General features: G+C 33.4%; 2 protein-coding genes across 2 annotated transcripts in view; both read right to left on the reverse strand.

Annotated features, from left to right (window-relative positions):
* Nucleotides 1–656: 656 nt before the first annotated feature.
* Nucleotides 657–17449, reverse strand: part of LOC133188477 (uncharacterized) — a 101595-nt gene continuing 84802 nt past the window's right edge. The window contains exons 7-9 of the mRNA XM_061323930.1: nucleotides 10637–10777; nucleotides 1505–1580; nucleotides 657–859 (exon numbers count right to left, since the gene is read on the reverse strand). Coding sequence (XP_061179914.1) covers nucleotides 703–859; nucleotides 1505–1580; nucleotides 10637–10777 — 374 coding nt within the window. The 3' untranslated portion in view covers nucleotides 657–702. The remainder of the gene's footprint in view (nucleotides 860–1504; nucleotides 1581–10636; nucleotides 10778–17449) is intronic.
* LOC133188478 (uncharacterized) lies at nucleotides 8153–9392 on the reverse strand. Its single transcript, XM_061323931.1, has one exon. The coding sequence runs from the start codon at nucleotides 9170–9172 to the stop codon at nucleotides 8153–8155; it is 1020 nt and encodes a 339-aa protein (XP_061179915.1). The 5' UTR covers nucleotides 9173–9392.

Below are 17449 nucleotides of genomic sequence, written 5' to 3' on the forward strand. Positions count from 1 at the left end.
CCCAGGTTATATCTATGAATTTTAATTGCTCAGTCATTGAAGTATAATGTCTTTGAATTTTAAAGCAATGTGAGATGCAATTTTGGTACCAGAAATTTTTGCTGTAAAATTGCAGTTTCCTATTTCACTGACAGAAAAATGAAGGTTATTCATATTTGCATTGGAAAAACTATTTAGAGTTCTGACTGAAGCAAAATCACATGATTGCTGACGTGCACAAAAAATCATTTCTTATATAATACTATATATTTCATAATACATGTACTTAATTTAAATTACCATCAGTTGTATAGTCTTATTGATCACAAATGTTTATATCATTGTTACATGCAGAATTGTCCTAATACCACATTTTTATAGCATCATAAAATTCTCAAACAACATATCATACTGCTTTAATTATACTTCTATGTAAATTTAAAATGTAGGGTTATTTTTATCATGGCTAAAATGATGGTTGGTCAGCTTAATTAAATCACAGTCAGAAAATGTACAAGAAACACTGAAGTAAAAACTATCTTGAGCATAAATTGCAGTTTCTGCAAATACTGATATGCATGTAAAAGCAAAACTGTTAATTTGTTAACATTCTTAATCTATGTCATAATTCTATATGTTAAAAAAAATCATAACCATAAATTTCAAAATAATTCTTAATAAATAATCTTATTAAAATACTTCTGTCATAAAATTTCCAAGTCTCTATGTGTCCATGCTTGATCCCGACCAAGACCTGAAGTAGACCATTTTAAGCAGGTCAAGGTCATTGTTTTTTAAGAGGAGGTGTAACCTTTTGGAGCTGGTACATGCTGCAAAAATCTGTTTCATTCCCTGAACATGTGACAGTGCAATGTCATACCTAAAAAGAAAAACAAACATACTTTGTGACAGGAAAAATTCAAGATCAGTTTTAACTGTGACATACCATACAAACCTTTTCTTTAATGTATATATATAGACATCTATGTTTTATGTAGCAAAATACACACATTTCTTAATGTACTCAAGAATTAAATGATACATGGTAACTATTTTTTAAGAACTTTTCTGCAAATCTAATTTGCATACTCTGTTAATGATTTCTGTTCTCCATACTCTATAATCAATAAGTTCATATCTTTCAATTCATTGTGAAAAGTGTGGTGAATTAAATTTAGTCTTGATAGTTACAGGTAAAAAAATTAAATCTCATATCAACTACTGGGTACTTGTACATTAGTTCATCATTACATACTAAGCTTTAATTGATTACATGTGTCCAGAATATACAGATCAAAGGCAGCATAAAGAACAGAACTGTCAGCAATTGATCCTCAGATCTGAGAATAATATGTTCTAAACAATATCCTTATGGTACATGTAAGTGAACTTGCAAAAAATTGCTTCATTGAAGAAATAAGTTGTTACATTTAGATATGTCATTTCTTTTGTGCTACATTGTGACTGTTGTTAAGTATCACTTTTTAGTTTATATTGTGCTTTCTACATGACTCAGGTGATTTACCTTTGATCTTTCATCATCTTCTCCTCTAAATCTTCTAAACATTTTCTAAAATGAGTTGGATCATCTGGATCTAGACCTAAGTAAAATCAACACCATTGTCATCAGTAAGGGAATAAGGTACAACACCAGGGATATTTCAAAGTGAATTGGCAGTCCCAACCTCTTTTTGTCCCCCACTTTTGTGAAAGCAAGGGGACATTAAATCTCATTCATCTTCAGTCTGTCTGTCAGTCTGTCCATCTGTCACAAAAACTTTAATCTTGGTCATAACTTTTGAATGAGACTAAAATACCTGCGCTTTTATATTTCACATGTACAGTACCAAACAGACTCAACCTGACACAAAGCAGTCCCAGAGACTGCTTTCTGGGACTCTTAGAGCAGTCCAACAGCAGTCCCAGTGGGCGGGGTTAATTAGTTTAATGGGTGCAGCTTACTCAGAAATGAGATTAGCAATTAACAATGTAACGATAAAAGGCAGTTGAAATTGATGATGCATTTCTTTCTGAGCAGTATCAACAAATATTTGCAATTCTTAACTGATTTCTTACAATTCTTACAAGTTCTTAACAGTCATTTCTGAACTGTAAGTAAATCACAGTACGTGTATAGAAACATATAATAAATATTGAACAAAGAAGACGTTCACACCTACTAATAACATGAATATTTAAACACAGTTATGTGGTATATTAATTTTTCACCAAAATAAATCGATCAATTTCTTTATTTTCTGTGATTAATATTGGTTTTCATATTTATTTATTTTTTATAGAAAATTAAACTTGAATTGTTTATTTTTTATCAGAATTAGCTTTAAATAGATCTTATAATTATAGGCAAGGCCGATTCCCACACTATACTCTGAATGCATTTTTCTTAAGTACTGGAGCTTTTGAAAAATTCTTTATTAAATTTTGCCGAGTATTATATTTCAGTCATGATTATTTTCACTGAATTGCCAATTTAATTATTGGTAGATTCTCTATGTAACAGAAAACAATAACACTCAGTTTAAGTGTTTTATTGCATAAAGGTTCGAGTGTACAGCAGGGGTGTGCAATTACAAAAATTAGTTACTAGCCCGTCGGGCTAGTGGCAGTAACAAAATTACTTTCGTTTTAGATTTACTAGCCCGACGGGCTAACACAGTTTAGATTTATGATAGCCCGACCTCTAAAATTGGTAGCCCCGGGCGTTGGGCGATGGTAATTGCACACCCCTGAGTACATCTGTAAATCACGCGAATGGAACCCTCAGATTATGTTCAAAATTAATTAATCCTGACATAAATTTACATGTATACACATTTATTGAAACAAAGGTTTTTTGCAGTACAGAGATTTAAATTAGTGTCATTGTTGACCAGCATGTTCAGTGATGTGTAACACTGATACTCAAGTAACATGGATTGACTTTCTGCTAATCATGCCCAAAGGCGATTGAAACCTCAGATGTTTACACTATTTTATACAACTGTATTGCTTTTTATTAATCAGCCAGGTAAACACAAACATAACAAATAAGAATTAAATCCCAATTCCCGATATTTTCAAATGTTTATTTTTTTAGATAAATGTGCTCTTTTAATAACTTGTTTATAAATTAAAAACTAATTCATAAATAAATCCCCCAATAATTGTTCACATTGTTTAAATGACGGAAGAATGGTAGAATAATTTTATTTCATGGTCATTTAATAAATTATTAGGTTTTATTTGAGGGCGGTAAAAAAATTGCATGGAATGCTCTTTTTCTTTTTTAGCAAAACAGAACTTGACCTAGATATTCTTATGATAAATCTGTATACCAAATTTCATTTCAGTATGTGCAACCTCTGCAAAGAAAATGAATGGAAACTGTTGGTGGACCGACAGACCGACCGACAGACAGCAGCAAAGCAATATGCCACTTCTTCTTCAAAGGGGGCACAATAATGATGGCATATTGTAATTTAAATTTTCTTGTTTGTGTGTCTTGTCTTCTCTGTACATTAAACAAACAAGATACAAATTAATTAATAAAAGTTGTGGCAAAGATAAAACTTCTCAAAAATGCATCAAACTTCAACATGTTCAAGATCAATGTCATGAGGTCAAATATCATAATACAATCTGAAAGGTTTGTCACAAGTAATGCACATGTGAAAAAAAAAATGAAAGCCCTGTCTCTTCTGGAGTAAAAGCTATGGATAAAATTAAAATTTTTGATAGGTAGGTCAAATTTCTAGGTCATGGTCATGAAGTCAAGCATGATATATGTTCTGAAATATATTGTCATAAGTAATGTACATGTAAAATATGAAAACCATATCTTCTCTCATTTAAAAGTTATTACTAATGCAAAAAAGGAAAAAAAAATGCAAAAAAGACTAAGAGTTAAATTTTAAGGTCAATGTCACAAGGTCAAAAACTAGAGTACATTCAGAAAGGTCTTGAAACAGGTAATGCACATGACAAATATAAAACCCATAATCTTCTCTCAATCAAAAGTTATCAGAAATGTTAATTTTTTTTGAAAATTAGGTCAAACTTCAATTTCAAGGTTATGGGATTAAAATCAGAGCACATTTGGAAATGTCCTTTCACAGATAATGCACATGTCAAATATAAATGCCCCCTCTTCTCTCCTTCAAAAGTTAGCAGCAATAATAAAAAAACTTTTGAAAAGTAGGTAAAACTTCAAGGTCAATGTCATGAAGTCAAATATCATAGTACATTCGGAGACATCTTGTCACAGGTAATGCACTTGTCAAATTTGAACTCCCTATCTTTTCTCATTTAAAAGTTATCACTGATGTTAAAATTTTGAAAATTAGATAAAACTTCAAGGTCAACATGAATATCCTTTCTTTTCTCATTCAAAAGTTATAACCATTGTTATATTTTTTGAAAATTATGTCAAACTTTAAGGTCAAGGTCATGCCATCAAAAAATCATTATATTTGGAAAGGTCTTGTCACAGGTAATACACATGTGAAATATGAAAGCCCTATCTCTTTTCATTCTAAAGTTATGATCAAGGTAAAAGTAATGTTGAAATTTTTGAAAAGTAGGTCAAACTTCAAGGTCAAGGTGTCAAAAATCATAGAATATTTGGAAAAGTCAAAAGTAATGTATATAAAAATATGAAAGCCCAATCTTTTCTCATTCAAAGATTAACAGATGAACAGACTGACAGACAATTGAGATATAATGGACCCTCCTCCAAGCATCCTTTAGGATGTAAAGGATGAGGGTCATTCTATGTAATGAGCCTGAGGCTCAAGAGGGTATCATGTAGCATTATCTCTGAGTGCAGCGAGGCATATCTCAATTCAAAGAAGCTAAAAAATGACCTGTGTGACGTAAACACACCTGTGGTCAATAGTATATAAAGCACAGCTCCACGTGCCGAAGTCATTCTTGAAAGCTTGTTTGTGACAACTAACAAATACCATGTGGGTAGGTTATTAACCTCAAAATGAAATCAATTTGGGTTGGGTACATGATACCCTCTTGAGCCTCAGGCTCAATACATAGAATGACCCTCATCCTTTACATCCTAAAGGATGCTTGGAGGAGGGTCCATTCTATTACATATCGCCTTTCGGCTCTACGAGGGTATCATGTAGCATATTTAAAGAGTTGGTCACAAACAAAATTTTACAAATAAAAATATATTTTCAAGGTATTCAATAACAAGACCATTTATTATGATTTAATGAAAAATAAAACTCACATGAAACTAAATTTATTCATTGTCAAAGTTTATATATAACATGATAATGAATAATCTCATTTTATCAACAGTGTTTATTGTCAAAAAACAACTAATGTCACCAAACAATTCATTGTTCATCCATTCAACACTGAACACGCAAAAAGTCCATCTGTATCACACCCAGTTATGTTTGCCTCTTTGTAGTAAAACTTAAAAAATGTCTTTGAAGAGGACCAATTTGCCGCATCCATTATTTCTTTTAATGACGCACCTGATGAATAGGCCACTGAAGTGGAAGTTCCTCGGAAAGAATGTGCAGTAAAGTTCCTGATTCCTGACAGTTCTAGAACAGTTTTCAGCCATCTTGCTAACGTACATGTTGAAACAGGATTAAATGTTTTATAGGAAACAAATAGTGTAGATGATTTTCTTTTATTTTTTGTTCTTCTCAAGTATTCATGTAACGTGGAAACAACACAAAGTCTGTTATCAGAAAATTTATGTAATACAACTCTATGTACAGGAGTTCCAGGTTTACACGTTTTCAGTAACTTCTGAATTTGAAAAATAACCTTATCAGTAAACACTGACATATATCTCAAATCAAGAGCCAACAGTGTTTGGGCCCTGGAAGCTGTTGTAAGTGCAACAAGAGCTATCAGTTTTAAAGTTAACAAACGCAAAGATATTTCATGTATAGGCATTAGATTGCATAAAAAACACAAAACTTTTGATACATCCCATGATGTCTTAACTTTAGGCCGACATGGATTAAGATTAAAATATCCTTTCATTAACTTTGGAAGTAATAATGGTTCTTTAACCCATAAAACACCAAAATATGGTAAAGTGTTAATCAACATGGATTTATGAGTATTCACAACAGAAAATGAAACTTTATTACTCATCAAAGAAATAAGATATTTTACAACTATTTCTTCAGAGGGTGAACAGGGATTAGTTTTCCATTTAGAACACCAAAGCACCCATTTTTGCCAGCAGCATTGGTATTGTTTATTAGTAGTTGGTCGTAATGAAGCAAGGATGATGTCACTATCGAATCTTGCCAGCCCTTTGTCATAGAGGGATCTCCTGATACAAGACAGGCGGTTAGAGTAATCTTGCGGAGTGGATGTACCTCTCCCGTGTGTGGCATCACCAAGAGATCCTTGTGTCGAGGAAGTCTAATAGGAATAGAAATCAAAACAGACATTAGCTGTGGAAACCAAGTTTGAGTTTTCCATAACGGGGCAATAATTATGGCTTGCTTTACTCTATCTTCTAATATTTTATTGATTATTCTACCAATTAATTTAAAAGGTGGAAAAATATATGGACTTAAGTTTGACCAAGATAAAGTGAAAGCATCAATGTGATATGCATCAGGATCAAAATTCCAGGAAACAAACTTTCCCAATTGTTTATTAATACGAGAAGCAAAAAGATCTATGTCTGGATTAAAAAATTGTTTGCAAATTCTCAAGAAAATATCATGTTTTAACATCCATTCTGTAGAGTCAGCAAATTGCCTAGAAAGTGCATCAGCATATATATTCTCACACCCTGGTAAATATTGGGCCGAAATAATATCACGTTTTATGCACCAATTCCAAATTTTGACTGAAAGGTCATTGAGTTGTTTTGAATGCATTCCACCCATTGCATTAATGTAAGAAACCACAGTTGTATTGTCAGTTTTGAAACAAATATGTTTTGAAGTGTACTCTTTAAAAAACGATTTTAAAGCAAAATACACAGCCATCAATTCTAAAACATTTATATGATATGATGATTCTGAATATGTCCATCTACCCCCTGTCATTTTGTTTTCAAATCTAGCACCCCAACCTAGCAAGGATGCATCAGTTTCCACCCATAAATCAATTGGTCTTGATCTGATATCTTTTCCATTTAGTGTTTGTAAATTTTTACACCACCATTTTATTTCATTGATACTCTCAGCAGAACAAATCATAAATGAATTATAATCATCATTGTTTATTTTCAGATTTTGATCTTTATCTCTTTCTAAAATCCTGTAATGCAGAGGACCCTGAAAAATTGCATTACATGCATGGACCAATAAACCTATCAATGAGGCCAATTGTCTTATCTGAATCCTTGGATTGGACAGAATAATTTGGCTTTGATTTAAAATCTTCTCTATTTTTTCATCTGTCAAATAGACTTTAAATTCAACTGAATCTATAATAACTCCAAAGAAAACAATTCTTTGCGAAGGGGTAGTTACAGATTTTTTATCATTTATTGTAAAACCAAGATTGTTTAATTCCAACATAACTCTATCTGTTTGTTCTTGACATATAGAAAAATCTTGATTCATGATTAGGGAATCATCAATATAATAACAACATCTTATGCCATTTTCCCTAAAGAATGCATAAACAGGTTTCAATATCTTTGTAAATATTCTTGGACATGAAGTTAGTCCAAAAGGTAAAACTACAAATCTGAAAAATTTTCCATTCCAAGAAAAAGTTAGAAATTTCTTGTAATCTGGGTGAACACTGACACTAAAATAAGCATCCTTTAAATCAACCGAAGTAAGATAATCATTTCTCTGAATCAGTTCTAAAGCAAATGTTAAATTTTCTTGTTTGAAATGATAATATTCAACAAATTCATTTAATTGTTTTAGATTTATGATTGGCCTTAGATTACCATCTTTTTTCGGTACAAGAAAAATATTTGAAATAAAAGCATCCGAAATATCTTCTACTTCTTCAATTGCACCTTTATCAATCAATTGTTTTACTTCTTGTGATACCAATTCAGATTCTACTGCATTAAACTGAATTTGCTTTGGAATGATTTTTTGAAAAGGTTGCTGAAAAAATTCAATTTCATATCCTGGATCAATTATGTTTAAAATCCATTTATCTTTGGTAAATTTTTGCCAGTAAGGTTTATTAAGCTTTCTCACCTTTACTTGCTGTAACTGTATGTTTTCTTCTTTATGCCTTTGTACTGACCCCTTTGACCTCTGCCTCTCTGGGAAGGATATGCATACATGTACTGGCGGTTTCTGCCTCTGTACTGGTTTGTGAGAGGTTGATACCCCTGGGTTGACATGTAGTTTTTTGTTTGATTAACATTTTTGAATTTTGTATCATAACTTGATTTCATTCCAATTGGTTGCTTGGTAATGTCTCCCATTTCTTTAAGTTTAGAGACACAATTGTCTCCAAACAAAAAATCTGTTACTGGAATCTCAGAGGAAGCAATTTTTCGATATCGAAAATTTAAAACATTTTTAATTTCATTTCTTCTTTTCATTGAGAGGTTGTAAAAAGCATTGCCAAGCATACTTATAGAATCTGCCAACATCTTTTTACAAGTTTGGGGGTCAAGTTCTTTTTTATTGACAAACATATCAGCCATCTGTACTAAAGGTATTATACCCGTGGCTAAAGATTTTTGAATCACTTGTAAAGTGAGATCGTCTGAATGGGCTTGCTTATTCATTGCATCCCAAATTTCCTTACTGACTCGGGGTACTTTCAATAGATTACAATTATCTGGTCTGTCATATTTTTTCTCCAATTCTACCATACTTTCTTTGCTAGTTTTAATAGAGATCGCTGCATTTACAGCTTTTCCCAGTGCTTCATTTACTTTTGGACCAGTTTTCTCATTTGCATTTAACTGTGGGATATCCCAGTCATTACTGCTAGTACTGTTATCAATTGTAATCTGAATTGATTCATCATTTAAGATCCCCTTAAATGTTTCTTGAGTATCAACACCTTCAATAGAAGGAGAAACTTGACCATTCAAATAAGAAAAATCAAAGTCAAAGTCATCAGGGGTTTCATCAAAAGTTTGACGAGAATCATAATCAGGTATGTTAACCAAGTTTCTCAGCGGTCTGTTAGGCATAGATTGTGTAAAATTACCGGGAGAATTATTACCCGAAGTGTGCACCGTAGATTCGGTGGACCGCATGCCAATATTTTCATTGCACGTATTACGCGCCGTAGAATTAGAAAGACCCAACTGTTTTACAGTATCTGTCAGCGAAGAAAGGGATTGCAAGATTTTGTCTATGCCCAATTGACTTTTAAGTTCGTCAACATTAAATTCTTGAACAGACTCGGACTGATTTTTAGATTTTTTACTTTGTTTCGTCGCCCGTGGCGGCGGTGCACTTGCACTTGCAGAACATGTCGAGGTCTGTGCTTTACGCTTCATTCCTCTAGTTCTTTTATTTGTTGTATTAGTGTCATCTGTTACACTTCGTGTACGAGGTTTATCCCCAAACAATTCCTCTATATCTGAGTAGTTGTCATGGTCACTTCCCATGAAAGATAGGACATCGTCCTGGTTTTCAGCCGTCATTACGGCAAAATACAAAGACTTCGTAACTTACCTTCAAACAGTTTAATATTTTAATAAGAGCTGTTTTACAGCAGTAAAAACCCCTTAAATAACTTGAACAACGTTCTAAGTTAACAAAACACCTCTATTGATAATGTTTACCTGCTGTACAGGTAAACTCGCACGCCGCTCAGAGAAAAAGAATGACTTCGGCACGTGGAGCTGTGCTTTATATACTATTGACCACAGGTGTGTTTACGTCACACAGGTCATTTTTTAGCTTCTTTGAATTGAGATATGCCTCGCTGCACTCAGAGATAATGCTACATGATACCCTCGTAGAGCCGAAAGGCGATATGTAATAGAATGTTCTCTCACTTTTGCAAAAGCTGGGGACAAAAATGCTAACTTAGATGAAAATTGAAATGGAAGTAGGCAACAAAACTACAATGTATACTATAATTTTTGTTTGCAGTCCTTTACTGCATATCAATCTCCACTTCAAAATTAAGCACTGGAGTATTTACCGCTTTGGCTATCCACTGGTACATGTATGAATTATGGAGATAATGCTCTAAGTCCATTAAAACAATACAAATTGGGAGCAGAGCAAACACTGACCTCCAAAAACATTCAGAGGTGGGATCAGGTGCCATAGAGGAGTGAGCATCCCCTGCTGACTGGTCACAACCGCTGTGTGCTCCTTATCATGATTGGAAAATATTGGAAAAATCCGTCAACAATTCAGGTGTAAATAATGGGGTAAGAACTAGTATGTAATTAATGATATATAATATTTACTGACAAGGTCATTAAATTGACCATAGAACTTACGAAATGATGATTTTAAACGAGAGAACTGATATTCTTTTTTCATCAACTTGTTTGTCAATGACTGACCTAGTTTTAGAAATTGTTCGTATGTTAGAGCATGTATGTGATACACACTTGCCTATGGAACTTTGACTATGTGCTTGTGTGCTTACCTGACATTTACTACAACTAGTGCCCATGAAATCAACAACATCAGTACTCTGTTGATTATTAAAGTCATATAAACATGACTAGTGTTTTTCCCAAGGATTAACTTACCTCCACTGAGAAAGTCACATGGAGGAACAAGTCCTGAGTTGAGGATTTCTATGATCTCATCTTGGATAACAATCCACTGCAGTGAAATCGACTCATATAAATCGGTGTTCCTACACTTGTCTTCTGCAGACATCATGGAATCTGTTCACATTATATATTTATATACTAGTAATATAGATTTTTAAAAACACAGTAATTATTTAAAACCAATTTTTATGAAAAAAGATAGAAAAATGAATTATGAATCATTAATTATTTCTAATGCACAGTGAAAAAGTGAATCTACAATTTAAAATATGTGCAGGATTATTTCATCCATACTATGAAATAACAAGACTTCCTGGCTATTACAAATGATAAAACAAGAGGCCATGGGCCACATTGCTCACTTGAGTACTTTGGTTAAAGAAAAGCAGAAATCAGTTCAGTATTGAAAAAATATTTCTAATGCACAGTGAAAAAGTAATCTACAATTTAAAAATATGTGCAGGATTATTTCATCCATACTATGAAATAACAAGACTACCTGGCTATTACAAATGATAAAACAAGAGGCCAGTGGGCCACATTGCTCACTTGAGTACTTTGGTTAAAGAAAAGCAGAAATCAGTTCAGTATTGAAAAGTTTAAATATTTGTGGTCCCATCCTAGCCCGGAATGGGCAGGGAGGGGGGTCATGATTTAAACAATCTTGAATCTACACTGCCTGATGATGCTTCCTTTTTTATATGACTAATTATGGCTACACAAGATTTTTACAGATATTATCCTATATATTCCTGTATAAATCTTTGATCTTGTATTGTGGCCCCATACTATCCCTGGGGTCATTATTATATTGATAAACAAACTTGAATCTACATACCTGAGGATGCTTCCATTCAAGCTTTGCTGTTTCTTGAGAAGATTTTTGAAGATTTTTTCTGATATTTTCCTACATAAAAACTTTAATTGCCTAATGTGGCCCCACTCTAACCCCGTGGATTATGATTTTAGCAAATTTGAATCTACACTATGTAATGAAGCTTTCACATACTTGTAAGTTCATCTTTTCTGGCTCAGTGGTAATTGAGAAGGAAATTTCTAGAAGATGCTATTAAAATTTCACTATTTCTTCATTATATCCACTTCAAAATGGGTTTGGCCATCAGTTGATCAAACTTGTATCTGCTTCAAACAAGGATGCTTTTTAGCAAGTTTGGTTAAATTTGGTCTAGTGGTTCTTGAGAAGTGAAAAATGTGAAAAGACAGACGACAAATGACACATGACAGACAACAGAAAGGATGCCAGACACTTCATGATCAGAAAAGTTCACTTGAATCTTCAGCTCAGGTGAGCTAAAAATGAAAATTATACTATCTCCTTTGATTCTCTATATTGATTTTTCAGAGATCCTTCTTTACAGCCTTCTAAGTGTAACAATATTTACTACAATAGGCCCATGGGCCCAAAACTTACCTGATTCACTTTGGCCTTCCAAAGACCTTCAAAAGATTTTTGTAAGATTTTTTCCCCTCTTTATCCCCATACATGTTAACTCTACCACTCTATGGGAAGTCTACCATTTTTTTACCCAATCTCCCTTTTACCACTTTTATTAACTAGAAATATGTCCATAGGACATGAATGCCCCGCCGAGGGTATATTAGTAATGCAACATGAAAATTTGTATTAGTGTATGAAATTTGATGAGAGCATCTTGAATAGTTTCTTTAAAATTGAAATTGAATTCTAAAAAGTTGGATATAGATGATAAATTCTCACCAAATTATGTATAAGTGCATAAGCTTACATAAATATATCTTAAATGGTTTCTTTAAAATTAAGCAAAATGCAAATTTAAGAAAAGTGAGGTCAAGGTCCCAGAAAATTTCAAGGTCAAACGTTTTTGATGCAGTTGAATACTTCTCATAAATACGTATCAGCATAATAAGTTTGATAAAAATATTTTGAATGGTTTATTTAAATCTGAGCTAAACACTAATTTAAAATAAATGAAGTTAAGGTCAAAGGAAAGGTCAAGGTCAAAAAATGTTGATGCAGTTGAAAAGTTTACATCAGTATGTATTAGCATATGAAGTTTGATAAAAATATTATGAATGGTTTCTTTAAAACTGAGTTAAACACAAATTGAGAAAAGTGAGGTCAAGGTCAAAGGAAAGGTCAAGGTGAAAAAACATTGATGCAGTTGAATAGCTTACATCAGTATGTATCAGCATATGAAGTTTGACACTACTTTAAGAAAAGTAAGGTCAAAGATCAAAGGAAAGGTCAAGGTCAAAAATTGTTGATGCAGTTGAAGATTACATCAGTATGTATTATCATATGAAGTTTGATAAAAATATTATGAATGGTTTCTTTAAAACTCTAATTAGCTAAACACTAATTTAAGAAAAGTGAGGTCAAGGTGAAAGGAAAGGTCAAGGTAAAAAAATATTGATGCAGTTGAATAGCTCTCATCAGTATGTATCAGCATATTAAGTTTGATAACACTAGGGGTGCAACGATACAAAAACCTCACGGTACGATACGTATCATGGTATTCAGTTCACGATACGATACGTATCACGATACAAGGTTAAAAAGTCTTTCAAGTTTGTCATCATATCTTTTTTTAATCTTGACAGGGTTATATAAAATGTTCATATTTTTTTTTTAATAATAATTAGAATAAAATTTTGTTAACTTGAATTTGATTGTTGGGTAGATCTTTGAGTTTGACAATATTCTAAACCAATGATGAACATTTACAGGGAACTACGGGGGCCTTTCCTAATAATCTTCCTTTTAAATTGGAATGAAAAAGGAAGACATTCATTCTTTTATTCCTTTTATTTACGTAGAAAACCAGTTGTCATATTTCTCATGTTAATACGTTTTAGTCAACAAGACAGTGAATTTTCATCGAAATACACACGTGATGAAATATCGTGTATTACCAAAGAATACGTTTAGATCTAAAGGGTTTATCATTTGTCTTAACATCTATAACTTATAATCACATTAAGTCCTTCTCCGTGTGAAATCTGAGGTCTGTAAGATGCTTGAGATGAGTTTAACTTCTGTAAATGCGTTATTGGCGACCTCACGTTTTGTGCGGAAGCCATTTTGAAATTGTAAAAAAGGAAACAAAACGGACGATTTGGATAATTCTGGACCGATCGAACCGAACCGCAATACCAGTTTAGCATATCGTGAATTGAACTGTGGAAAAATATACCGCGATATACCGTCAAACGGTTTATCGTTGCACCCTTAGATAACACTGTCTTGAATGGTATCTTTAAAAACTGAGCTAAACACTTATTTAAGAAAAGTGAGGTCTAGGTCAAAGGAAAGGTCAAGGAAAAAAATATGACGCAGTTGAATAGCTCTCATCAGTATGTACAAATGTATCAGCATATGAAGTTTGTTAAAAATATCTTGAATGGTTTCATTAAAACTGGGCTAAACACTTATTTAAGAAAAGAAAAGTGAGGTCAAGGTCAAAGGAAAGGTCAAGGTCAAAAAATGTTGATGCAGTTGCATAGCTCACATCAATATCTATCAGCATATGAAGTTTGGGTAGTTTCTTTGAAACTGAGCTTTGAACAGAGCTAAACGCAAAGCGTGACAGAAGGACAGACGGAAGGACGGAAGACAGACATGACAAACACTATATGCTCCAGCCATATTCATGGCGGGGCATAAAAATCTATTGTTTTTCTACAAAATCCATTTTTGGTTCACTTTGGTTGCCATTTTTAAAACCACTCAATCATAAAATCTTGATGGTTTTAAAGATATCATGTAATCTGAAATGGGAGCACACAAACGCTTTTTTGTTACCAATGTTTATCTGAATTTCAAGCGTGTTTGACAATGACAGGTGCTCATACTCCATGATTAAATCGGTTACAATAAATTTTGTCAACATTCCCACCAAGAACAAGAGGCACATGGGCCACAAGGCTCACCTGAGTAACTTTGGCCTTTCTGTTTTTCTTGCTGATCCCCCCCCCCCTTGTAGTACTTATTGTGGCCCATCCCTAACCCCAGGGGTCATGATTTGATACACTTAGAATCTACACTACCCCAGGATGCTTCCACATAAGTTTCAGCTTTTCTGGCCCAGTGGTTCTTGAGAAGAAGATTTTTCAAGATTTTTTTCTGCATATTTCAATGTAAAACTTGGATCCCCTATTGTGGCCCCGCCCTACCCCCAGGGGTCCTGATTTGAACAATTTAGAATCTACACTACCCCAGGATGCTTCCATATAAGTTTCAGCCTTTCTGACCCAGTGGTTCTTGGGAAGAAGATTTTTTTCTGCATATTTCAATGTAAAAATTGGATTCCCTATTTTGGCCCCGCCCTAACCCCGGGGGTCCTGAGTTGAACAATTTAGAATCTATACACTACCCCAGGATGCTTCCACATAAGTTTCAGCTTTTCTGGCCCAGTGGTTCTTGAGAAGAAGATTTTTCAAGATTTTTACTACATATTTCATTGTAAAACTTGGATTCCATATTGTGGCCCTGCCCTACCCCCGGGGGTCCTGATTTGAACAATTTAGAATTTTCACTACCCCAGGATGCTTCCATATAAGTTTCAGCCTTTCTGGCCCAGTGGTTCTTGGAAAGAAGATTTTTCAAGACTTTTTTCTGCATATTTCAATGTAAAAATTGGATTCCCTATTTTGGCCCCGCCCTAACCCCGGGGGTCCTGCGTTGAATAATTTAGAATCTACACTACCCCAGGATGCTTCCACATAAGTTTCAGCTTTTCTGGCCCAGTGGTTCTTGAGAAGAAGATTTTTTAATGACCCCACCTAATTTTTGTCTTTTCTTGATTATCTCCCCTTTGAAGGGGACTTGGCCCTTCATTTTAACAATTTAAACAATTTTAATTATTGCAGTGGTCATCTAAGGCCATATTTACCTATCTATATATTGTTTCAAAACTGAAGCGTAAAACACTGTGTGCAAAGCTACACGTACCTCTTTTGAGGTCTGAATCTCCCCCTTTTTCAGGTCCACACAACAAAGGAGTGTAACCTTGCACATCAATTTAATTACTGGTAAGAATGACCCTGCTACTCTTGAAAAAAGACTCTGATACCTTATTTGCAGCCTCACCCTACACCTGGAAGCATGATTTGATCAAACTTAAACTGACACTACCTGAGAATGCTTGAACATTAATGTTGAAAATTTGAAGCATGATTTGTAGTGTTGTCAAATCGGACGATTTTTTGTAACCGGTTACTCGCTTACTTTTCTGATAGTGTACCCGGTTACTCGGATGATTTTTTTATTAGCCTCTTAGCATCCTTGTAAGTGATAAATATTTAACAGTAACTGCAATGATTTAATGTTTGTATAATTTATATATTTATCTTATCTTTATATACATTGTACTGGTATATATTTAAAAGAAAAAAACCAAATGCACCACATATGAATTTTATTTTCAGTAATAAACACACATCTAAATATTTTTTCTTGAACGACTTGATTAAGCGCATTTTTTTAGGCTTTATTTTCTATTATTTCTATGATTTCTGGGGGTGGCATCTTAATCAGGTAATTAATAAGGTAATTATGAACTCATGTTTTCAAAACAAGCACACCCCTTGGCAATCAAAGCTATTAATTAGATAAACAGCAAAAACTAATCAAAACAAACGTATTAGTAAAAAGTTGGATCAAGACTAACGGTAAAAAAAATTGTGACATGTTTAAAGATTCATTACACAAAAAATCATTTATTTTCTACTTATATCTAAATATCAGAGTAACTGAGTAGCACTTTTACTAACCGATATTTGCATCGTTAGGCGGTTAACCGGGTACTTGTTGACAACACTAATGATTTGCTTAAATTGAATATACACTAAGGATGTTTGCATATTCTATACATACAATGTATATCTTATCATGGCCCTGCAATTTTCATCAGGTTTTTTCCTATATATTCCCATCTAAAAATTTGATCTCCCATTGTGGCTCCACCATACCCCCTAGTCATGACTCTTAAGGGGTATGGTAGGGCCACAATGGAAGATAAAGATCAATGACTTGAAAAAAATTAAAATCTGATTATAAATTAAAAAATTAAAACCTGATCATATATGCTTACATACTCGTATTGACTAATAATCATTGCCCAGTTGATTTGATTTTTTTCTATGTACATTCCCATGTAAAACTTTAATCTTCTATTGTGCCTCCACCTACCCTCAGGGACCATGATTTAAAAAAAAAAAAATCAACCTAGCCTGAATCTGCATTTCTTAAGGATGCCTCCATATTAATATGACTAATGATAGCCTTTTTGTTCTGGATAAAAAGATATTTAGTTTTTTTTTCCTACATGTAAAATTTTCATCTCCTTTTGTGGCTTCTCCCTACCCCTAGGTCTCCTGATTTGAACAAAATTGAATCTAACTATCTGAGGACGCTTCCATATTATATGAATAATAATGATTCTGCTATTCTTGAGAAGAAAATTTTAAAGTTTTTTTTTCTTTTATTTTCCGGTATAAAATTTTGATCTCCCATTGTGGTCCCACCCTACCTTAGGGGTCATGATTTGAAAAAAAAATTAATCTACATATTAGGAAGTTTTCATGCATTTCATCTTTAAAGGCCCAGTGTTTCTTGAAAAGAAGATTTTTAAAAGATAATACAATTTTTTTTCATTATCTCCCTCTAAAAGAGCATTTAGCTCTTCATTTGAACAAGCTTGTAATTCCCTTCACCCAAGGAGTTTTATTGATATTGGCCCAGTGGTTCTTGAGAAGCAATTGAAAATGTTAAAAATTAACAGATGG

This window comes from Saccostrea echinata, unplaced genomic scaffold (genome assembly GCF_033153115.1).
Source record: "Saccostrea echinata isolate AGI-Se365-2 ecotype Australia unplaced genomic scaffold, CSIRO_AGI_Sech_v1 ptg000016l, whole genome shotgun sequence".
Lineage (NCBI taxonomy): Eukaryota > Metazoa > Mollusca > Bivalvia > Ostreida > Ostreidae > Saccostrea > Saccostrea echinata.